This window comes from Tursiops truncatus, chromosome 13, assembly GCF_011762595.2.
Source record: "Tursiops truncatus isolate mTurTru1 chromosome 13, mTurTru1.mat.Y, whole genome shotgun sequence".
Classification (NCBI taxonomy): Eukaryota; Metazoa; Chordata; class Mammalia; order Artiodactyla; family Delphinidae; genus Tursiops; species Tursiops truncatus.
In genome coordinates, this window is record NC_047046.1 from 56,914,649 (window position 1) to 56,940,505 (window position 25,857).

Here is a 25,857-nt window from a genome sequence, read left to right on the forward strand (position 1 = left end):
CAATGTTTATAGACCTCTTTAAGCTATTAGGTTTGTAGTGTATACATTTTCAAATGAAGACTGTTCTTAGCAGAATCTTTATTTTTATTGCTTCACCAATAGCTATGCTTAATACAATGCATCTGTTTCTGTGTAGGCTTCATGCAATTTATCCAGTCAGTTCCTGTTGCTGAAGTTCTTGATACAGAAGGAAGCATTCAGGTATAGTATCTATTTTAAAGATTTATAAATTTCATGAATATATTCTTATTATAAAAATTTCAATCTTTATAAAAAGTATATAAAGTTAGAAATGACAGTCTCTTTTTATCACCTGTCTTCCCTAAAGTTGTTTTCCTTTCCTGAGAAGTAAATAATGCTAACAGTTAGAAATGCTTCCATGGTAGATGTTCAGTTCCTTAAAATGGGCCTAACATATAATAGGAGATCAGGAATTAACTGGTAAACAAATTTTAAATTTGTTAAAGTTTATGGTTGTATTATATTTCAAAGTATGGAAATACTATAATTTATTTAGCCATCAGTGAACATTCTGATTATTTCCGATTTTTGTTGTTTGTCAGAACAGTCCTACGGTGATATTTTTGCTTGTACATGTTTTGCACAATTATTTTTTTAAGACCCTTATCCCCACCTCCAAAGTCATTTCTCTCCTTTAGTATAAGAAAAGACAAGTTTTTTCTGGGACTAAGCCATGTATATCTTTGGATTTTTTTTTGTACATTTTAAATATGTGAATTAGTGTTTAATTCAGAATTCTTATTACATCTTAATAGTTTATTTTGTTAATTTTTAAATATAATTTTTCTTTTTCCTAAGAAAAATGTATATAATTCACACAGAAAAATTGATATGCCTGAGATGAAAAATAATACAGTGAAAGGCTTGATGGAGGATATTTGCTGTAGTGTGTTTTTGTGTTTCTCAGTTTAGAGTGTCTCAGTAATTCAGTATGGAGTTTAGATTTTCAAGAAAGCGTTACTCTGTTTTGTTGGCAAAACAGGTGGTTGATTCTGTTGTTTGGTTTGGGATACAGTCATGTTCAGTGGTTAAAAGCTCACACTCAAAACATCAAACTGCCTGAGTTTGAAGTTTGGCTCTGCAGCTTTCTAGCTATATTTTGTGTAACCTTGCAAGCAGGTTAGCCTTTAGCTGGTATTTGGCTTTCTGTGAGAACTTGGCTTTTAACTGATAAGGGTGGTTCACATACCTAGACTGTTTGTACAAATAATATGATTTATAGCAAACAACCTGCTTTCCTTCTAGAATTTTGATAGTTACTGAACTAAATAGACTGTAGAGGGTGCCTGTATGACCAGCCCCCAGTAAGTACGCTCAGTGTATGCCTTCACAGAAGACAGGAAGGAGGATTGCACATGGAATTCACAGGCTTTGCCTGTGTATTTTTCCCACGCTGATCCTGTTGTGTATACTTTTACTGTAATACACACTGCTGTGGTACAACTGTAAGTTGAGTCTGTGACCCCAACTAACAAATCAAACCTGTCAGAGGTGTAGGGGACCCCCTAACATACCCTTCAAGTCTCAGTTTTTATATCTGTAAAATTTGGATAATGATGAAGAGTACCTAGCTCTAGAATTGTTCTGAAGATGACATGAAATGTATGCAGAGCTTTAACACAGGTTCTAACTGAAGTAATTGTTTAATAAAGTTATCAATTATTATGTTGCTCTGTGCAATTATGATTTTGTAAATTAAACCAATGACAGTTTGTGTCCTGATTCTTAGTTTCATGTGTGATCTGTGTAAATAATTTTGCTGAGTCATAGCTTATCTTATCTTCAACTTTAGTAGATAATTAAAAATTGTTTACTAAATAATTGTTTTTATAAGCAACTGTTTCTCATTGCTACCCATCTTTGCCTAATCTTGGTATTGTCAAACTTCTAAATTTTGGTATTTATTATTGTTTAGTTTTCATTTCCCTGATTACCTGAAAGATTGAGTATTTAAAAATACGTGTAGGCCATTTATTTCTTCTGTGAAGTGCTTGTTCATATCTTTTGCGCATTTTCATGTTGGGTCATTTGTCTTTTCCTTATTGATTTATAGGAGTTCTTTATATATTCTAGATATAGATTCTTTGTCAAACTTACAAAGTGCTCCAAAAAGCTTAAAACATAGGATAAACTTACTTTTTTAATAGTATGTTAGTTGTATTTTCAAATAATATACACTGTGTATTTTTCTTTAACATCTAGATGTAAGGGAATAGGTCCAGTTGGTAATCTGGGGGAAAAATAAATAAATGCATGATTTTCCCCAGTGTTTCCAGACTCTTTGGACACTCTAGTGTATTTATTGTGCCCCTATAATTCTTTGGTTCAGTCTTCATCTCTTATATTTATCTTTCTATCACTTTCCTCTGAATCTGAAAATTCTTAGCATTGCATTCTAATTATTTTGAAAATTGGAATGTAACTTTATTGAGTTTATTAATGGTAACAGTGTTTCAGTGGCCATACTTAAAAGGTAATTTTTAAAACTCATGTTCACTTTTAGGAGAATGTATGATACCCAGAAAACCCCTCATGTTTACATTCAAGAGAAAGGTGAAACAAACTGGTAAATTAAGTATAGAGATATAGCAGTAAGTTTATTTAATGTTTTCCCCTGTGGTATAGAAGGAGCAGGCTTTTATTTATTTATTTGTTTGTTTGTTTGTCTTAGCCTATAAGCATAGTAATAAGACTGATTCCTGAGGAATATGCTTCCTAAAGTCCACATTTTATAATTACTGACTGCTGTACACCAGACACCTTTTTGTCATTATTTACAATTTTTAAATGCTAATTTGTTTAAGGATTGTATTGAATTTATAAACATGAAAATAATATCTTTTCAGAACTTTTTTAGAAAATACGCACCAAGTGAGAATGGGCCAAATGGGATCAGTGCTGAAGTTATGGATACTTATGTTAAAAGCTGTGGTAAGTATTTCAACTTACTACGTTTCATTGATATGTGGAAATAAAGGAAAACAAGCTATCCTGATATTACCATACTCATACACATTTAGAACATGTTAGGATTTTTTCTAGTCCATTTGGGCTACAATAACAAAATACCAGAGACTGGGTGACTTACAAACAACAGAAATTTATTTTTCACAGTCCTGGGGGCTGGAAGTCTGAGATAAGATGCCAGCCTGGTCAGGTGAGGGCCTTCTTTGGGTCAAAGACGTGTTACTGTATCTACACCTGTTGGGAGGAGCTAGGGAGCTCTGTGGGGTATCTTTTATAGGGGGCTAATCCCATTCATGAGGGCTAAGCACCTCCCGAAGTTCCCACCTCCTGACACCACTACCTTGGGCATTAGGATTTCAGCATGTGAATTTTGAGGGGACACAAACATTCAAACCATAGCAGTTTTAAATGCTGTGCAAGAAGATTAAAAGATAGAAAATGTGAAAAAAGAGGTCATTAGTGTTTTGACATAATAGTAGGAATAAGGTGTAAATTCTGTTTACTCTTTTATAGATGCATCTTTTTTTTTAAACATCTTTATTAGAGTATAATTGCTTTACAATGTTGTGTTAGTTTCTGCTGTATAACAAAGTGAATCAGCTATATGTACACATATATCCCCATATCCCCTCCCTCTTGCATCTCCCTCCCATCCTCCCTATCCCACCTCTGTAGGTGGTCACAAAGTACCGAGCTGATCTCCCTGTGCTATGTCTCTGCTTCCCACTAGCTAGTTATTTTACATTTGAGAGTGTATATATGTCCATGCCACTCTCTCACTTCATCCCAGCTTACCCTTCCCCTTCCCTGTGTCCTCAAGTCCATTCTCTACATCTGTGTCCTTTTTCCTGTCCTGCCCCTAGGTTCATTAGAACCTTTTTTTTTTTTATTCCATATATATGTGTTAGCATATGGTATTTGTTTTTCTCTTTCTGACTTACTTCACTCTGTATGACAGACTCTAGGTCCATCCACCTCACTACAAATAACTCAATTTCATTTCTTTTTATGGCTGAGTAATATTCCATTGTATATATGTGCCTCATCTTTATCCATTCAATTGTCAATGGACACCCAGGTTACTTCCATGTCCTGGCTATTGTAAATAGTGCTACAATGAACATTGTGGTACTGGACTCATTTTGAATGATGGTTTTCTCAGGGTGTATGCCCATAGTGGGATTGCTGGGTCATATGGTAGTTCTATTTTTAGTACTTTAAGGAACCTCCATACTATTCTCCATAGTGTCTATATCAATTTACATTCCCACCAACAGTGCAAGAAGGTTCCCTTTTCTCCACATCCTCTCCAGCATTTATTGTTTATAGTTTTTTTTTGTTTTTTTTTTTTTCGGTAAGTGGGCCTCTCACTGTTGTGGTCTCTCCCGTTGTGGAGCACAGGTTCCGGACGCGCAGGCTCAGCAGCCATGGCTCATGGGCCCAGCCACTCTGTGGCATGTGGGATCTTCCCGGACCGGGGCACGAACCCGTGTCCCCTGCATCAGCAGGCAGACTCTCAACCACTGCACCACCAGGGAAATCCTGTTTATAGATTTTTTGATGATGGCCATTCTGACTGGTGTGAGCTGATACCTCACTGTAGTTTTGATTTGCATTTCTCTAATGATTAATGATGTTGAGCATTCTTTCAGGTGTTTGTTGGCAGTCTGTATATCTTCTTTGGAGAAACCTCTACGTAGGTCTCCTGCCCATTTTTGGATTGGGTTGTATGTTTTTTTCTTATTGAGCTGCATGGGCTGCTTGTAAATTTTGGATTTGTCAGTTGCTTTGTCAGTTGCTTCATTTACAAATATTTTCTCCCATTCTGAGGGTTGTCTTTTGGTCTTATTTATGGTTTCCTTTGTTGTGCAAAAGCTTTGAAGTTTCATTAGGTCCCATTTGTTTATTTGTGTTTTTATTTCCATTTCTCTAGGGGGTGGGTCAAAAAGGATCTTGCTGTGATTTATGTCATAGAGTGTTCTTCCTATGTTTTCATCTAAGAGTTTTACAGTGTCTGGCCTTACATGTAGGTCTTTAATCCATTTTGAGTTTATTTTTGTGTATGGTGTTAGGAAGTATTCTAGCTGTCCAGTTTTCCCAGCACCACTTATTGAAGAGGCTATCTTTTCTCCATTGTATATTCTTGCCTCCTTTATCAAAGATAAGGTGACCATATGCACATGGGTTTATCTCTGGGCTTTCTATCCTGTTCCATTGATCTATCTTTCCGTTTTTGTGCCAGTACCATGCTGTCTTGATTACTGTAGCTTCATAGTATAGTCTGATGTCATGGAGCCTGATTTCTGGGCTGTGTTTTTCTTTCTCTGGATTACCTTGGCTATTCGGGATCTTTTGTGTTTCCATACAAATTGTGAAATTTTTTGTTCTAGTTCTGTGAAAAATGCCATTGGTAGTTTGATAGGGATTGCACTGAATCTGTACATTGCTTTGGGTTGTATAGTCATTTTCACAGTGTTGATTCTTCCAATCCAAGAAAATAATATATCTCTCCATCTGTTTGTATCATCTTTAATTTCTTTCATCAGTGTCTTATAGTTTTCTGCATAAGGTCTTTTGTCTCCTTAGGTAGGTTTATTCCTAGGTATGTTATTCTTTTTGTTGCAATAGTAAATGGAAATGTTTCCTTAATTTCTCTTTTGGAGTTTTCATCATTAGGGTATAGGAATACAGGAGATTTCTGTTCATTAATTTTGTATCCTGCTACTTTACCAAATTCATTGATTAGCTCTAGTAGTTTTCTGGTAGCATCTTTAGGATTCTCTATGTATAGTATCATGTCATCTGCAAACAGTGACAGCTTTACTTCTTTTCCCATTTGGATTCCTTTTATTTCTTTTTCTTCTGTGATATCTGTGGCCAAAACTTCCAAAACTATGTTGAATATTAGTGGTAAGAGTGGGCATCCTTGTCTTGTTCCGGTCTTTAGAGGATATGGTTTCAGTTTTTCCCCATTGAGAATGATGTTGGCTATGGGTTTGTCATATATGGCCTTTATTATGTTGAGGTAAGTTCCCTCTATCCCTACTTTCTGGAGAGTTTTTATCACATGTGGGTGTTGAATTTTGTTGAAAGCTTTTTCTGCATCTATTGAGGTTATCGTATGGTTTTTATCCTTCAGTTTGTTAATATGGTATATCACATTGATTTGCATGTATTGAAGAATCCTTGCATTCCTGGGATAAACCCCACTTGATCATGGTGTATGATCCTTTTAATGTGCCTTTGGATTCTGTTTTCTAGTATTTCGTTGAAGATTTTTTGCATCTATGCTCATCAGTGATATTGGTCTGTAGTTTTCTTTTTTTGTGACATCTTTCTCTGGTTTTGGTGTCAGGGTTATGGTGGCCTCGTAGAATGAGTTTGGGAGCGTTCCTCCAAGTTTGGGAGTGTTCCTCCTTCTGCTATATTTTGGAAGAGTTTGAGAAGGATAAGTGTTAGCTCTTCTCTAAGTGTTTGATAGAATTTGCCTGTGAAGCCACCTGGTCCTGGGCTTTTTTTTGTTGGAAGATTTTTTTTTTTTTTTTTTTTTTTTCTGTTTTACGTGGGCCTCTCACTGTTGTGGCCTCTCCTGTTGCAGAGCACAGGCTCTGGACACGCAGGCTCAGCGGCCAAGGCTCACAGGCCTAGCTACTCTGCGGCATGTGGAATCTTCCCGGACCAGGGCACGAACCCGCGTCCCCTGCATCGGCAGGTGGACTCTCAACCAGTGCGCCACCAGGGAAGCCCTGTTGGAAAATTTTTAATCACAGTTTCAATTTCAGTTCTTGTTATTGGTCTGTTTATATTTTCTCTGTCTTCCTCGTTTTGTCTCAGGAGGTTGTGCTTTTCTAAGAATTTGCCCATTTCTTCCAGATTGTCAATTTTATTGGCACGTAGTTGCTTGTAGTAATCCCTCATTATTCTTTGTATTTCTGCAGGGTCAGTTATTACTTCTCCTTTTTCATTTCTAATTCTGTTGATTTGAGTCTTGTCCCTTTTTTTCCTGATGAGTCTGGCTAGTGGTTTATCCATAGATTCATCTTTGCAATCACTTAACTGTTTTGTAATTATAAGTTATTTCTTCCTGGAAGTTGTAATTTTTCCCTTGATTTTCCCTGAGTTTGAGTAAGCAATTAAGTAGACTGTGGGAAAAGTGTTTCAGGAATAATTATATTTTTGATAAATCTCTAGAGCTAAGATAACAGTGCTCTGTTAGGAGGTGCCTCTCATGGTATTTTAGATTAGTACTTATGGTCCCTTTCTGGAAATAAATAAGTAGTGACATGCCATAGGGATTAATTCAAATGTTTCAGCCACTTATGCCTATTCTCATGAAGTTTATATTCTAGAGGATTATTTTTTATTGTCTTGAGAGATTTTTTTTTTTAATAACTAGATTGTTTAAGGGAGGGTTAATAAAGGAGTTGACACTAGAGTTGAGCCCTGAATAGTATATGGCATATATCATGTTATTCCTGTTTTACATAAATATTATATTTATGTTTATGTCCATATTTCTACTTAAGCAGTCAAGCTTGGGGAAGCAAGTAGAGGATTTTCTAGACATATAACAACTATATTTAAACTTTCCTATCATTTTATGGCTTATAAATTGCTCTCTTATACATGACATTTTTTTATTTTTCACAATGCTCCCATGAGGTAGTATTCCATGTTATTTTGTACTACATAATTTATTCCGAAATTTATACTTGATACATTTTTGGCTGAGAAGTATAAAGAAAATGTAATATTCCTAGGAACTTTTAAAATACTGAAATAAAATGTGTGTATGTATATTCATATTCCTTGTGGTTTTAATTCTTATTTTAACCTAAGGAACATTACATGTGTTACGTGTAACTGTGCTTACCCATAAAAATGATCGCATACAGTGTATTTAGATTTTAAGACTAAAAAAAATTGAAGCATCTAAGAGAAAATGTTTCCCTTTTCTTACTCACTCTGTATTTCTCTCTCCTGTCCCTCTTTCCCTTCCTGCTTTACTTCCTTTCTTCTGTCCTTTTTTCCCTTTTCTCTTCCATTCACTTTTTTCTCCATTAAGTCTGTGTTTTCTAAGATCTGAAAAAATTAATATACTTCTAAAGTCTTGATAGATCACTCACATGGCTGGCAGCTTATACTGTTTTTCAGCAAGACTTGTCAATCAAGGCAACCATACAAGGCTTACCCTATGGCTTGTGTTTCTCAGAGCTGGGTTTCAGAAGGAAGTATTCTAAGAGACAGGAAGTAGAAACTTTTGGTTTCTGAAGGCCTGGATTGGGAAGCTGGCAGTTTGTCACTTCTGTCATATTCTGTTGGTCATAGGAGTCACAGAACCTGCCTGGATTCAAGGGGAAAGGATATAGTTCCCATCTTAAATGAAAAGCATGTTAAAGAATCTTTAATCTGCCACACCTAGTTTTCAGTACTTTATTACCTGAGATATTTTGTATACCCTCAAGCAATTACCTCGTGTCTTTTTACTTAACTTTCTGATAGTTACTGTAAATTTTTTTACCTTGTAAATCTATTTAATAAAGAAATGTTAACTTTTTCTACTTAAAGTATATATGCACACAACCTATAAGTATTGACTAAATTTTGAAAACCCTGCTCACTTAAAAAAAGTACTGGAACAATATTTCATAATATGTGCTAAATGTCATAGTATTGTGTCTTTTATATAATGTTCCATTTTTTCCCATGAGCTAACGAAAATATGCCTTTTTTTTAATGTAAAAAAAAATAGCCATTTAGATTGTACCTGGACAGTTAACTTCAAATTAGATATTCTTCCTAATAAAAGCATTTCATATTTATTCATATCCTGATAACTGATTTGATGGCAGGCCTTCTCTTCATCTTATTTTGAATTCCCTTCTGTTTTCTATATATACTGCTGTGTTACAAAATAATTTTGTGTGTTTCAGTGAGTTTGGTAGCATTCCAGGTAATGTTGCAAGTTGAAAGCCATTTGAATTTTTCATTAGAGGATTCAGTGCTTAATAAGTTGCAACATTGTACTAGAATCTGATTGTTGGGCATTATCACATAGATGCATGTATTATAACTTTCATTTTAAAAAGTAATGTTTTAGGTTTTTGGCAAAGTGTAAGAAGAATGCGATTAGTTATGGTGACTTTTTTTCCAGATTACGCAGGGTGTCAAATCTATATTATGCAAGTAAATGTGGGAACACTGATTATTCTCACACTCATATCTTTACTAGTAAAGGGAGATAGTATTGTTTAGTTGTCTATATTTCTCTGTATTTTGCTTTAAGTCAAAGTTGTTTTATAAAACCAGTTTCAAGATGTTTGTGTGTGTATCTCACATGAAGTCCAAATACTAATGAATAGCATCCTTTTGACGAGATTCTCTTGGACAGGTATAGTGTTTCCATTATAGTTAAAAAATAACTTCATTTTTCCTGAAATTCTTCTGATCTACTCTGTGCCATCTCAAATCATTCTGAGTATTGTTTATATCCTCAAAATTTCGAAGGATCATCCTACTCTTGCCTCAGATACCTTTTTCAAGATGTAATCTTTTATCTTTTAAGTGTTGACATTTGAATTATTGAAACACCCCAAATTCTCATCTCCACCATTTATATATATGAAAGAGAGAAAGATCATATGCTGTCTCACTTGACTTAAAAAACATTTATTGAAATGATCATCCAACATATTTATGACCTTAACACACTGAGGCAGGGTAAAAGGCTCTTTTTCATACATTTTCCATTTCCATTGGAAAATAATCCAGTAATAACAATGAAATATTACTGAAAAACCAAATTTGATGATAAAGAGTAGTTTATAAAAACATCTTGCTGGGCTTCCCTGGTGGTGCAGTGGTTGAGAGTACTCCTGCCAATGCAGGGGACACGGGTTCGTGCCCCGGTCCGGGAAGATCCCACATGCCACGGAGCGGCTAGGCCCGTGAGCCATGGCCACTGAGCCTGCGCGTCCGGAGCCTGTGCTCCGCAACAGGAGAGGCCACAACGGTGAGAGGCCCACGTACCGCAAAAAATTTTAAAAAAACCATCTTGCTTTATCAGCAGAGACAGGCATAATTCATACATGTCTAGTTACATGAAAATTTTAGGTCAAAAATACTGTTGCTGTGTATGTGAATCATTACTTTCCTAGAGATAGCTAAACAACTTGAAACAAAGTAAATAGTGATAAAAATTAAACTAATTGTAATTTATAATTAATAAGAAGGTAACTGGTACCATGTAACAACTCAGATGCACTGATAACACAATGTTGTTCTTTGTGAAAGTTGCAGGAATTTCAGCTATCTTCATATGCATATTATCAGTAGGAGTTTTGTATCCTTGACAAGTGGCAACCAGATTTCTAAGTGAATCCCTTATTAGAGAACTCAGTGTGCTAAGTTCTAATGTGTTCTCAGTTCTCTTTACCAATATCAGATTTAATATCCTTCAGTTAAGTCACTTACTAGTCTTTTAGTGGAGAGCCTTTAGTCATTTGTGGAACTGCATATTTTACAGCAGTTTTAGAGCAGTGCTACTACAAGTATAATCCAACAGCATTAGCTTCACCTGGGCACTTGTTCGTATTACAGACTCTCAGGCCTTTTCCCTGCTGTTTGGATCAGAATCTGCATAGAGGATTCCCAGGGGATTCTTAGATGCATTAGAACACTAGAGAGGGCTTTTCAAACTTTGATATATATAACAATCACTCTCTGGACATTGCCCCTGGAGATTCTGATGCAATAGGAATGAAGTAAGGCTTAAGAGTTTGCATTTTTAACAAGATTCTAGGTGGTAGTGAAACTGTCAGTCTGTGTATCACATTTTGGGTAGCAATGCCTTAGATCAAATGTCAGTCAATTTTTCCCTAAAGCCTTTCAGATAGTAAATTAATTTATACTTTTCAGGCCAGGTGGTCTCTGTTGCAACCATTCAACCAGGCCATTATAGTGCTTAAGAAATATTGAAATAAATGGGCATGGCTCTGTTCCAATAAACTTTCTTTATAAAATATAAAAACAGAGGGGGACCAATTTGGGCCATCAAGCTGTATTTGCTCATCCTTTATGTAAATGACCCTCAAGTCCCCCAGTGGCCCAACTACCAGTTTCATTCAGCATCAGTTAACATAATCTAACTATAGTGGTTTACACACGTAACAGTTATATTCTTTTTTTGTAAGAAGCCCAGATGTAAGCCATTACTGTTGTTGTTTTAACTCTTTAGGGATGTTAGTGTCAACCAAGGTCTCTGATTCTCTTGGTCAGCTCCCTCTATAAAAATACTCACCACAAAACTACATTTGCTTTCTGGACAGGCCTAACTTCAAGTGAGGCTGGGAAATGTAGTCTTTTATGTAGGTACAGTCTTGCCCCAGAAATCTTAGTTTGGTCTTCTTTTAAGGAAGCAGTGTACATAGGATATTGTGTTTTTGGCAAACTAGTAGTCCTTGTCACACTACAGACTATATTTTGAGAATAACTGATTTGTTTAGTCAACTGTAACTGATTTGTTACAGTTAAGTGAAAATTATTAGTAGACCAGTAATATGATTAGAAGCATTTTTTTGAATGATAGTATGCTATCTTTCATTCATTCTCTACATATGGATATATTTTGAAATATATATAATATATAATTTTATCTAGAATCAGGGTATGGTGAGTTATTCTAAACAAATATACTTGAGCTTAAATATCTTGTAGAATGTTGCATCCATCAAAATAACCACTTTGGGAAGGAGGAATTACACAGAGTACAGTGCAAAAGTGGCATAAGCAATGATGTTAGAGTCTAACTTAGGTTTAAACCCCAGCCCAGTGACCTTCGACAATCCTGTTAACTTCCGGAGCCTTAGGTTTTTTAATTTGAAGGATGGTTATAATACTTAACTGACATCATTAAAAGGGTTAGACATGATGAATGTAATGTGCCTAGCTAAGAACCTAGCCTTCAATAAATTGTAACTTTGTTTATAATTATAATTGAAGATTAATCTGATGATGGATGTCATTGCTTAAGCCACTTTTGGACTTCCATAATGGCCTTCAGAACCTGAATCAAATGAACTTTAATATTAATGAATTTAGACAGGATTAATTTGGTTATTAACAGGTGGTCCGATCTTTTTTCTACATAGTGTCTGAAATAAACATGTGTTTGTAAATACTGGCATAGTCATATGTGTGTTTGCAAGTTGCATTTGTTCTTAAGTTACTAATGCGGGAAACAGAACAGAAAAAAAACGGCTTCAAACAGGTGTTGTTTGCTTAAATTTTTTGAGCACTTTCATCATGCGCCAGGTTTCCAGACTTTAGAAGAGAAAGAAAAAGAGAATAAAGGTAGAGACAGTGACTCTGCCCCTTGTCCTGCTCAGGTAATTTTTCTTAATTTAGAGGATTATGCTGTGAACTTCATACATGCCTTTACCACTCACGTGAATTCATTTGTTTTTCTATCTGCTGGCACTTCAAGATTGTTTCTCTAAAGATTTTTTTTTTAATTCTACACTTACTTTTGTTATAGTGTAGATAAGATGGTTGTGGGATGGTTGACTTCATTATGTGTGTTTCTGCAGACACTTTTTCACTGTCATTCTTAACATATCTACTTTGAAATGAGAAACAATAGACACATGTTATAATTAAGGTTTCTGAAACCTCATTTAACTTTTGATTAAAGTGACTTTTATAATTTGACAGAATTCTACAGGGTATTTTCTCTGTTGCAAATAATAATTTGAGTTTCAAGTGATAACCTCTTCATAGAGTCAAAGATTACACATTTAATTTGAGAATTTAGGTAAGAAGTCAGAAAGAGTAGTAATCAATTTGAAATTAAAGTAGCACAAGCTGCTGTTGTATTCAGTTGTATGTATAACCTGGTTTGCATGTGTTTTTCACAGTTCTTTTGTCTTTCGTTTTTGAACTGTTATTGCAGCTGGATATTGCGTGATTACATATATTCTTGGAGTTGGAGACAGGCACCTGGATAACCTTTTGCTGACAAAAACAGGTAACAAATAATGGCTAGTAGCAAATATACATTTTATATGACAGTGATTTTTGCCCTGGAATCTACTTCATAAGAAAATAAGTTGCATAAGTGAATTTAAATTGAAGTCCCTTTATATGGTACCTTGGAAGGACATGTCAGGGAAACTCCCATCCCTTGTAAGAACTGCTTTAGTAGAAATCCTACAGATGGTCATCTAGCCCTTACTTCTCGAAATGCCTCCTTTAGTGGGAAGCCCATAATGTATGCAAGCAGTCCAATCTCTTACTGTACAGCTCTAGTTAGAATGTTTAAATGTTCTTTCTCTTATCAAACAACACTGAACTCACATTAACCTCTATCTTTAATTCTTTACCTTTTCCCCTTGGAGTTAGGTGGAATAATCATTCTCATCCTTCTTCCTAATAACTCCTTGGCCCCATGGCTTTAAACACCATCTCTGTGCAACTTCCAAACTTACTCTATTTCAATCCATTTCATTAGCTGTTTACCTGAAATCCTAAATATTATACAGCTAGTCATAAAAGTTGTTTTCTTCCTCCACTACCTGCCTGATAAGCTGCTCCTCACTTGGTTTCCTCATCTTAATAAATAGTAACATCACCTACTCAGTTGTTTAAGCCCCAGACTTGGGAGTCATTTTTAATTGCACTATTGGCTTCATCTTACATATCGAATCTATTATCAAATTGTATCTACTGCTCACCAAAATAAATCATGAAGTTACCCCCTCTTCATTTCCACTGCTTTTATCCCATTTGAAACCACCAATATCTTTTGCCCAAACTGTATGATTAAAATCTGAACTCTTTACTGTAGCCATTGTGGCTTGCCTACACTAACAGGTTTGAATGTATGAATGTAAAATCACTCCTGTCTTGGGCAAGTACCCTTGTTGGTTCTTCTTCCTGGGAAGCTCTTCTCTCAGATCTTTCAAGACTTCGGTGAGTAAGTCTAAGATTGAATGGCATCTTTTTTTTTTTTTTTTTTTTGCGATACGCGGGCCTCACTGTTGTGACCTCTCCCATTGCAGAGCACAGCCTCTGGAGGCGCAGGCCCAGTGGCCATGGCTCACGGGCCCAGCCGCTCCGCGGCATGTGGGATCTTCCCGGACCGGGGCACAAACCCGTGTCCCCTGCATCGGCAGGCGGACTCTCAACCACTGCGCCACCAGGGAAGCCCTGGCATCTTTTTAGAGTATCCTTTTCTAACTCTCCAGTCAAATAATATTTATATACCTGCCACCCCACCCCTCTCCATTACTCTCTATTTATTATTCTGTTTTGTTTTCTTTATAGCACTTATCACTAGCTGAAGGTATCTTTTTAATATAATTCAACAAATGCTTATTGAGCACCTACTATATTTTAGGTATTGTTCTAGGTGATGGGGATACCAAAATAAACAGGACAGAAATCCTAGCCCTCGTGGAGCTTGTTGACTTCTTAATCATCATCCTCTCCCATTCCGGATGTAGGTTCCATGAGAGCAGGGACCTTGTCCATGCACTTTGCCACCGTGCCTCTAGAGCCTTGAACAATACCTAGCTAAAATGTTTGATAAATCATTGTTGAATTAATTAATAAATATTTCTGTTCTTCTGTGTAGCCTTTTCTTCCATATGCCAAATAATCCAAGTTTCTTCAGCCCTTCACAGAAAATAGATTTTAAAGTACACTTAAAATAGTCTCTCAGGTAAGGACATTATGTAGTTTGTTAGTATTCCTCCAAATTTTGATACCAAAATTGAGTGTAGCCTGACTAATTATTAATATAGTAACCATGTTAATTCATGTAGTCTGGAATTTCATATATTCAGTTTTAAATTATTAGTGTGAAAAATTATCTGGTAAAATTTGCATGTGGGAACCATGTCTGTATTAATGCCAGGCAGTCCCTTTAATTACCAAAGCCTGAAGGAGTATAATCAGATTGCATTGGAGGTTCTTGCCAAATTTACTAATTTAGCAAAAGATATTTATAAAAGGTTATGCTGCTGGGCTTCCCTGGTGGCACAGTGGTTGAGAGTCTGCCTGCCGATGCAGGGGACTCAGGTTCGTGCCCCGGTCGGGAAGATCCCACATGCTGCAGAGCTACTGGGCCTGTGACCCATGGCCACTGAGCCTGCGCGTCCGGAGCCTGTGCTCCTCAACGGGAGAGGCCACAGCAGTGAGAGGCCCGCATACCGCAGAAAAAAAAAAAAACATTATGCTGTGTTTGGAAAAAATTATAATTTGGAAAAAGTTTTCCTGTGTTGTTTTCTTAGCTCTCTTTTTCAGTTGAATCTTTTAACCACAAGAATCAGATTTCCAAAATAATTCCATTTGTTTTTATATTGTTATCATTATAACCACAGTGGAATTCTTTAATGTATAGAGTAACATTAGATCTATGTTATATTCACAAATCTTACTTGTCTCTTCTTCTGGAAATTGATAAATAATAGAACATTTTCTGTTGGACTTTGAGAACTGCTCTGTCTTGTGTGTGTCTGTGTGTATTGATGGGGATACTTTAAGAGTAAGATTTGGAAAGAAAGGTCTACCTAATATACTTTTTTGGCCCAGGTCATAGATACTTGTATGGAAATTGAATTATAAAATTTCAAAAACAGGTTTTAAGCTTCTTGTCACCAGTTTTCCACTAGAGGGTGCTCTAAATTTTGTTTTAAGCTTACCTAAAAATGTGCTAGATAAGAGGCACATTCTCTCTCTTTTAAAACAGCATTTCTTTGAGTTATTTCTTCTTAACTGCTCTTTAATAATTTCATACACTTATATCATACAACAAGCATTTTACATCTTCCTCACTAGGATAAGTGTTTTAAATTTTTGGATTTAGTTTGAATGAAATTGGATTGTATAAGGAAAGACCAATTATGTCAAGACAAATGGAAGTATATAATACATTCCTCAACTTCAAGAAATTTATAATGATTTATTTTAAAATGTTTGTGTGTCTACTCATTTTTTACTAACAGTCCATATTTCAGAAGAGTTTCGAGTTATATTAATTACATATGTTATAATTTGACTTTGTATAGTTTAGACAACTATTAACATTTTTTTTTTTTTTTTGCTGTACGCGGGCCTCTCACTGTTGTGTCCTCTCCCGTTGCGGAGCACAGGCTCTGGACGCGCAGGCTCAGCAGCCATGGCTCACGGGCCTAGCCGCTCCGTGGCATGTGGGATCTTCCCAGACCGGGGCACGAACCCATGTCCCCTGCATCAGCAGGCGGACTCTCAACCACTGCACCACCAGGGAAGCCCTAGACAACTATTACATATTTAAAATGAATTTTGAAGGTGTTTCATTGCAGGAAATAGATTTCAATGCTTGTACTTAAAAATGCCTTGAATATTATGAAGCATCTTCCACTGTATATTTTGGATCCATTATGCCTTCAACACAGACCATAACATATTAAAAACTTAGAACTTTAGATTTTCTTATATAACTCTCCAGTCTCTCAGTGTTGATGGAGCTTTTATTAATGATAAATAGCATTTCTCCCATTCTTCAAAATAAAATACCTTTTGTCTTCTATTCTCATTTTCCAGCTTGGGCAGGTTTGTGTGTGTGTGTGTGTGTGTGTGTGTGTGTGTGTGTGTGTGTGTGTGTTTCTTGGACAGGTTTAGATGGTTTGGAATTATAATCAGAGTACTACTGATTTGTCAGTGCCCAGTTCCCTGATATGAGAGATGGAACAGAGAGGAAGGAGACACCCAGATTTCATTTCACTGTGGTCTTTTGGGGATTCACCCTAAATACACACTGTTCCGCCTGTAAATATAGATGAGACAGAAAAGGGTCAGACTAAGAACTTCAGGAATGTGTGGAGGAAAATGTTTCACCTCTCATAGAGAATTTCAAAATCTGTACAATGGTAATGTACAAAAATGCAAAATATAAGTCTCAATTTCAGATTTCTCAGAAATTTTTTGCCCATGCTTTAATTGGTTGTGGGTATTTTTAACTTGGTTGAAGTTTCCTCAACTTGTGCAGCAGAGGGCGTTGTGTGTCTATCACAAATGTAAAAGTCTGGAAATTCCTTTGTCAATATTATGGTTTTCTACAAGCATATTTTGGGGTGAATGATATTTCACTTATTAATGCATTAATATATTATTTTGGCAAGAAACTACAAAATTTAAGCTGTGATACAGGATAGGAAAAAATGAATTTTTTTCAGAGTTGCTGTTCTTTGAGGAAGTTTTAAGAAGTTTATTCAGGGTAATTCAATTGTGGCAGGACTCAAATGAAATTAGACTTGAGTTTATCTCAACTCTTTGGAAAAAGTTTTGTTTTGCTTTTCTTTTTGAGAATTTGAGGGGGGAAAAAAAGGACCAGTATAACTGAAAAACGTGCTGTTTGTTTATGATATACAGACTGTATGATATAATTAACATATAAAATTAATATGTAAATAATTGAAAAACATTCACAAAAGAGAAGTAGGAACTGGGTATCTGTAGTAAATGGAAAGTTTTTTGTAGGTCATAAAGATGGCCTTGTTAACCTGGGCTTATCTATTTATATAGTGAGAGGAGTGGTAGCTTTTTTGTCTGTGGTGGCACTTCAGAGTAATACCCTTTGAGCCTTTTGTCAGAAAGCTCACAGCAAAGAAAAAATAGTCATTTTAATCCTAATTGCACATTGCTTTCAATACATCTCCTATCCTGATCTTCTTTATCATTCTTTAATTTTATGTACAATTGATTCACTTCCCTTTTTTTAATTCTGGGGAACAATTTCACATAGGAGTTAATATGTCAGGCTCTAAAGTCAAATTCTTTGTGTTTAAGTTGCCCCTCCACCATTGTATGACCGATCAAGTTATCTAATATATCTGTGTCTCAGTCTCTTCTCCTCAATGCATAAATAATAATAGAACTCTCTCCTGATGTGAGGGTTGAATGATTTAATATGGTAGAATTTTGTATGGTACTGTGCACATAGTAAACATTCCTTGTGGGCTAACTATTACGGTTTTGTTTGTGTATTTCACCACCAAGAAATAAGAATGCCTTCCTTATTTAGCTTATTTAGCTGTTATTTGTAATCATAATTTTAGAGATAAGGAAATAATATATCTCAAAAACTTTTTCTACCCTAAAATCCAAACTCCTGTAACTTACTGCCCTCTAAAATCTCTTTTGAGTGGCTCATTATTTTAGTAGTATATGTGCTTGTTTACTCTCTGGAACATGAGAGAAAGGAGTATAAAAAGCTCTGTGTGTAGTAGGCACCTAGTAAATGCTTTGAAAATAAGTAAATGAACTAGGTTTTTTCATGTCATTTTAATCTATGCTCAGGGTTTCAGAAAAATCTGTTTCCTGTCAAAACTTAGTTTTACTATAGATTGTGGATATACTATTACTTACCAGTTTGATTTGTATTTCTCAGTTGATATATGGAAAAGAGAGCCAAGCACATAAGACCTGCCCTTTTTATCGATAAGTACTTTTTTAGTCTTTATTGATCATTACTTTAGATGTTTAAATAACGAGAACTTGTCTTCATGTGAATAATTTTCTTTTTAACATTATTTAAAATCTGATCTTTTGAAAGTTTCTTAAATATTTAGTATCAGGAAGTCAGTCTTTATGTTAACTGAAACCTATCATAAGGAAAATGTTAATTTTTGTAGAGGCTTTTTTTTTTTTTTTTTTTTGCGGTACGCGGGCCTTTCACTGTTTTGGCCTCTCCCGTTGCGGAGCGCAGGCTCAGCGGCCATGGCTCACGGGCCTAGCCGCTCCGTGGCATGTGGGATCTTCCCAGACCGGGGCACGAACCCGTGTCCCCTGCATCGGCAGGCGGACTCTCAACCACTGCGCCACCAGGGAAGCCAGAGGCTGCTTTTTTTTTTTTAAAGTTTGTTTGAGAAGAACATTGTATCTTCTCATTAGAGGTAATAAAAAATGATAAAGGGCTATACTCTTTTTACCTAAGGAGGTGCAAATTACTTTATGGATAGAGTAACTTAGACTGGGTCATGAAGAATGTGTTGGATTTGTATGGGATACAAATAGAGAAAAGCACACATTCCAGTAAAATATCCGGAAGCTGAAATAAGCCATGCCTTTGCAGGTAATATATATAGGCTGGTTAGAAAAATTTGACATCAGATTATGGAGGGAAAGCAATCTACTTCCTTTCGGATTACCTTTTATATGGCAAAGCTTAATTCAGTCACTGAAGTAAAAGTGTAGATTAGCAGTAAATTTTTTAATGTAAGTTTTTTTTGTTGTTTTTTATTTATTTATTTAATTTTTTTTTTTTTTTTTTTTTTTTGCGGTACGCGGGCCTCTCACTGTTGTGGCCTCTCCCGTAGTGGAGCACAGGCTCTGGACGCGCAGGCTCAGAGGCCACGGCTCACAGGCCCAGCTGCTCCGCAGCATGTGGGATCTTCCCGGACTGGGGCACAAACCCGTTTCCCCTGCATCAGCAGGTGGACTCTCAACCACTGTGCCACCAGGGAAGCCCTAATGTAAGTTTTATCAGATGATATATTCCTTAATGCTGGCTAGACACTGTTTTGCTTCGAAATGAATAATTTGGGGAGAGATTACATTTTAATGTATTTTAAAGCATTCAAAGTTTCATAAACTAAAATATTAAAAAAGTTATGTTTATAGTAACCCCAGAACAAAAAGAAGTGCCAAATTTTAAGGTAATGATGTTGAACAACACAAGGAAACTAACCTAGTTAGTCTGAATATGAGTTTTAATTCATTTAGGTGATTCATCTTGCCACTGTCCCTTCCATGATGACCTGACTGAGTCTGAGAGTTGTATTAGTCAGTATAAAGTAGATCAGAAGTCCTCAAGCTTCTGAGTATATTAGAATCATCAAGAGAGCCAGTTAAAATACAGATTGCTGGGCACCAGGCTCAGAGTTTTTGATTTAGTAGGTACGGTAGGGCCTGAGGATTTGTTTTAATAGCCAAGAAAACGATCAGTAATTCTCTGAAAAGGTTATTAAGATTCTTCTCCCCTTTTAAAATCCATTTCTATTTAGAGGCTTTGTTCTTTCACTTCAATCAAAACAATATATCATAATAGATTGAAAGAAGAAGCAAATATGAGAATCCAGCTTCTCCTATTAAGCCAGACATTAAAAAGACGTGCAGGGCTTCCCTGATGGCGCAGTGGTTGAGAGTCCGCCTGCCAATGCAGGGGACACGGGTTCGTGCCCTGGTCTGGGAAAATCCCACATGCCACGGAGCGGCTAGGCCCGTGAGCCATGGCCGCTGAGCCTGCACGTCCAGAGCCTGTGCTCTGCAACGGGAGAGGCCACAACAGTGAGAGGCCCGCGTACCGCAAAAAAAAAAAAAAAAAAAAAGATGTGCAAAATGTAAGGCAGTGCCACTCTTCTCATTAATTATATTTAGTTTTGGAAAGTATTATTAATAGAAAACAAATTTATGTTAAAACATTATTGAATTGTTATTTTTAAGCTAATTAATATTTTTTAAATGTCTCAGTTTCCATTTCAAATGTAGTAAATATCAATATAGGTAGTCCAACTAAGGCATTTTTGGGGTTCTGAATAATTTTTAAGAGTATAAAGGGTCCTGAGACCATGATCTTTTAGAATTGCTTTTTGAAGGCCATTGTTTTTCATCTTCAAAGGGTTAATAACTGTTCTGCTTCAGACATTAAAACAGTTCTCTAGAAGAAAAGAGTGTTTCAGGGAAAAAAAACTTTGTTTTAATGACTGTAGGAAAAATGAAAATATATAACAGTTAAATAATCGTTTTTCTTGAATGGAAATAGACTATATAATCAGAGATATAAATAGACATGGTTTTGCCCCCTTTTCATTAGTTAGCTTAATGTTATCCCTGTTTATAAGAAGCCATCTTAACAATTGAATGTGAAGTGATAATAAATTATGTGAAAAATTTAGCAGGTGACTGTAATGTCTATGCTAATCTGTACTTATGTATGACTTATTGTACTTTGTTACTCAAAAACTAGTTTTGAAAAATATTTCCTCATTACTATACTTTTTAACTGTAAATGAAAATACCTCTAACCAAGTATATCATAAGGGTTTAACTAATAAGTGTTGGGAGCAGTGGGAGTGTAGGTGTAGGGAGCATTTTTAATTCTAAAATATAAGTTCCATTGTATCAATAAATAGTTATTCACACCCTTCTTTTTTTCTAGGGTTTGTGGTAGGGCAACAGGAAAGATATAATGTTCATGTAAGAAATAAAGGCATTCTGGGGAAAAAAATAAAATGTCAGGTTATATACAAAAAAAATTGAGAGTGGGAAACTTACTGGGGAGTAGAGTAGCAGGGAAGAATTTTTGAATTTGGGAATTGTGTGGGATTTTCAAAAAATTAGAGTCTAGTTTATAGGAGAGATTACAGGAGAGAGTCAAGTAGAAGGAATAAGCAGTGTAAAAAATGGAATAAGTACAGTTTTGAGATTGGTTGCATTTAATTATTAAATAGACAAAAGGGAAATTAAATAAATAAATAAGAAACTCTACCACTAAATACTATTAATTTTGGCAGTATCTAGTCTCTTTAATCCAAGAACTACAAATGTCTTCAACTACAATTTAAAAAATATTTTCATTTCACTTATGCAAATAACAGGAAAAATTAATTAACACCTCTTATTCCCTTTATATTGCAAGGCAGGGACAAAAGAAGGTAGTTACAGTTAACATTAAGTTTGTTTTATGTACACTTTGCTCCTTGACTATTTAATGTAATAGATTTGAATAAAACCACATTCCCTGAATTTTTTTAACATTTTTTTAATTTTGTGAAGTGTATTTTAAAAATTCTTAAAAGTTTAATTTACAGATATTAAGTTTAAAAAAGCCATTCCCTTTGGTATGAGGATAAGTTTTCTTAAAACGTTGATAGCCTCTTTTCAAAATACATTCCTCTTTGAACTTGCAAAGCATAGTAATGGTTTCATAGTTAGATACTGAATCTTTTATGCCTTATAATTAAGTAGTAATCCTGTTCTTTGAGAATTTTCTTACAAGAAGGATAGAAGTATACTCTTCATTTGGAGGCAGTGATGCATAGATGACATTGGAATTCCATTAATGCCTGTTAGGAAATGAAGAAAAGTGGGGCTAGGTTTCCTATTAAAAAGCACCAAGCCCGTTAAATAAACTCTGTGTGATGGTTGATACCATTTGATACATGATTTATTAAGGGTAGCAGTTTTGAATCAAAGATTGGTCAAATAGGTTCTCTGCTCAAGTGGTGGGTATCAGTAGGAAATATATTGATAACAAAGCATTATTTAAATAAATAGAACTAAGAAAGGTTTATCTGTACCCACGATATTGTAAGCTTCTAATTTCTTAACTCTTGAAGGGTAGAATGGTATTTGTCTAACAAGGTAGATAATAAATGGGAAGTCCAGGATGAAAATAAGCAGAAAATGAAGTGCTTAGCCTAGTTGAACAGAGGACATGTGTTTAGCTGAAGGCAGTGAAACCTTTAACAGAAGTTGATCATGAACTTTTCACCAAATCATGAAAAATTCAGTGATAGCATCCTCCCTTGAACCTTAAGAGATTAGGAGATGGTGCTTTCCCAGTAAGTACCAAATTTTCAAATTACTTATTCCAAAACTGATTTCTCATCTTTTGGGAATCTTGGACTTCCCTTGGGAAATTGGTGAAGTCTGTGAACTTCCAAAAATACTGATTTCATTGTGTTTAGAGACCCTGAAGCACATTTTGGAATTCTGAAAATGTGTTTTTCAATCAAGAGCAATACGTAGGACTGTTTTAAACAGAAATGAAACCCCCCGTGTTGACATATTACATTTTATAATCTTAAATATGTACAACATAAAACCTGATCTTAACTTACTATGCATCTACTCATACATAACTGTAAAATACAAACAGATTTATAAGATAATGTTACAAACTAACAAAATTTAACCTAACAATATTAATGTGACAGAAAAGGAATACTGAAACTAAATTGCCACTTGCTAGTGTGAATATGGTATAGATAATATAGTGTGAGTTTCAATTCAGAGTGCTGTTAATGTCCTGTCCCATGCTAATATTCTTACACTACTTTCCTCGAACTGCTTCATAACCTTCATTTATTCCAGATGCTGTAATGTAATTTTCAAGGTACTCTGCTTCTGTTAGTATTAGCCTGCAACAATTAAAGTAGGTTTGTTGTTTGATACCAACCCAGTCAAAAACACTGAAATCATAGGACAGTATTAAGGAGTAAGGTAGCATCCAGATGATCCAGACTCAGCCTTTATTAATTTCATTATAGATCTTCACAGAAATGAAGACACAAAATTTTTAAAACATGACAACGTCTATAAGAATTATCAGGTTTCTAGAAGAAAATTTCTCACATCAGTAATGTTATTAAAAGTTGTCTAAGGGCTTCCCTGGTGACACAGTGGTTGAGAGTCCGCCTGCCGATGCAGGGGACACGGGTTCATGCCCTGGTCTGGGAAGATCCCACGTGCCGCAGAGTGGCTGGGCCCATGAGCCATGGCTGCTGAGCCTGCGCGTCCAGAGCTTGTGCTCCACAACAGGAGAGGCCGCAACAGTAGAGGCCCGCGTACCACAAAAAAAAAAAAAAAAGTTGTCTAAGCTGTAAAGGTGAAATTGAGATGTCATTGGTTAAATAAATGCAGAATAGCCAACATTGCATACTCCTGTATGCTAGGCAATATTCTAGGTTTCAGGACTATAACAAAAATAAATGGAACAAGGTTCTTGAGTATAAGACTCTTAATGATTCATTAAAAGTTTAGTGTTGGGGAGAAAGAGGAGTGAACAAATAATTTCAATATACACCTCAGCTAAAGTGTTTTGATAGAAATAGGTGAGGTAGGAGCCTCATTAATAACTGCTTACCAAAAGCATGCTGATTTAGGTAGCCCTAGTGTGAGCTATAGGAAGCTTTTAGCTAACCTGTTACTGCCTTTGTTTTTTGGGGTGGGGAGACAAAACCACTTTTCAATTCTCCACAGGCTCCTTGCTATCTATATCTAATTAGAATTCCTTCTCATTTCACCTCCTCCATTTGTCATTTACTATACTAGATAGATCCAGATATATCCATTTAGAAAAATTCTTAAGAGACTATTGGGGAGGAAGAAATTTTCCTCTAACCTTCTAGTTTCTTCTGGCTGGTCTAAGAACTAAATTGACATGAGATTATTGACAGATTAACAGGAGAAAAACTAAAGTTTACTAACACATGTATATGGGAGAGACCCAGAAAAACTGAATAACTCACCAAAATGGCTGAAACCCTCACCTTAAATACCATCTTTTGCTAAAGACTAAGGAGGATGTTGGGGATAGTGGTTTGGCACCTCAAAGAAGGAGAGGCAATTGACAAGGAGATAGAAAAGCAAATGTTTGGTAAATGTTTGCTAGGCCATGCAGAGACAATAGGACACAAAGGAATTTTTAACAAACTTCGCTAGGTTCCTCCCTGTCTGCATACATAGTTCATACTATAATTAATCTATGGTGACAGGTCCCTTTCTGGAACAGATCCTCTACTGACATTTTTTTAGGTAGCTGGGGGAAGGTCAAGTTTCATCCTTTTGGGCCTTGATTGGTTTCAGATCAAAAATAATTTTCATGCCAGAAAGACATTTTGGGATGGCAAGTTTTGCTCCCCTATAAGACTTTAACCAATTCTCCAGTTTGAACAGAATATTTTAAACCTGGTATATCTTTTAAAAAAAATTAAGATAATTTTGATAAATGGAAAACTGGTATTCAGTGCAATAGTTACATTGATGATGGTGCAGGGGAACAAAATTAGCTACCCCAAAATGTTTCTGGCATGCAGTTTCAAGCTGAAAACAATCAAGGCCAAAAAGCCTCTGGAAGCACCTTTGACCTTGCCCCTAACTGCCTGAAGAATTTAGATAGAGGACCTATAACAGGAATAGAGCTATCACCAGAAATATCTGCAAAGAATACAGGCTAGGTGTGGTGGGCGAGACTCTTGGAAATTTAGAGTCCACTCTGTGTCCCATTGTCTCTGCAAGGCCTAGCAAACATTTGTTTCCCAAACATTTGCTTTTCCATCTTCATGCCTTCCTCACATTTGAAGTCCCAACTCCTACCCCAACATCCTCCTTTGTCTTTAGGTGAAGATGGTATTTAGGGTGAGGGTTTCAGCCATTTTGGGGAGTTACTTGGTTTTTCTGGGTCTCTTTCATGTTTACATGTTATTAAACTTTGGTTTGATTTTCTCCTCTTAATCTGTCTCATGTCAATTTAATTCTTAGACCCGCCAGAGAACCTAGGAGGGTAGAAGAAAATTTCTTCCTCCTGGACAATGGCTACTTTTTCTACAGCCAGGTGATGACAATGTTTAAATCTCTGGTTAGTTGTCATTATGAGCACTCTTTTGTAAGCTGTTATTTCTCTTTGTATATGAACTCCATGTCCCAAATTTAGTACACCTTCTGTCAACTCCAGGTAATTTGCAATATAGTTTTCTTTACTGTTGTGGGAAAATAGTGCCAGTATCTATCTTGAATTTTACTTAAATTTAATATTATTATTGCCTAAAATTTGTACTTTTTATTACCCAGCCTTGGCACATTTGAAGTTCTTTCTCATTTTCAGAGTTTTATAACATTTCCAGTTTAATGTATTATTTAGTTTTTCTTTGTTAAGAAAGATGCCTGAAGAAGTTGCAGAAAATAAGATTGCTTATCTCTTTAATATTTAATTTTACTAATTTCTGGCCGTTGTGATCTCAGGTATCAGGGACATTTTAAGCATGTTTAAAATGTATTTTTTTTTTTTTCTCGGTACACGGGCCTCTCACTGTTGTGGCCTCTCCC

At 35.8% G+C, this 25,857-nt stretch overlaps 1 protein-coding gene across 10 annotated transcripts in view; it reads left to right on the forward strand.

Moving 5' to 3' along the window:
- Positions 1 to 25,857, forward strand: part of PIK3C3 (phosphatidylinositol 3-kinase catalytic subunit type 3) — a 155,027-nt gene that overhangs the window by 102,491 nt on the left and 26,679 nt on the right. For 5 of the 10 annotated variants that reach the window (XM_073790674.1, XM_019930360.3, XM_019930361.3 and 2 more), the window contains 3 exons: positions 137 to 201; positions 2,868 to 2,952; positions 12,938 to 13,012. In XM_073790674.1, the coding sequence (XP_073646775.1) occupies positions 137 to 201; positions 2,868 to 2,952; positions 12,938 to 13,012 (225 nt within the window). The other 5 variants (XM_073790676.1, XM_073790678.1, XM_073790677.1 and 2 more) reach the window with 5 other exon arrangements.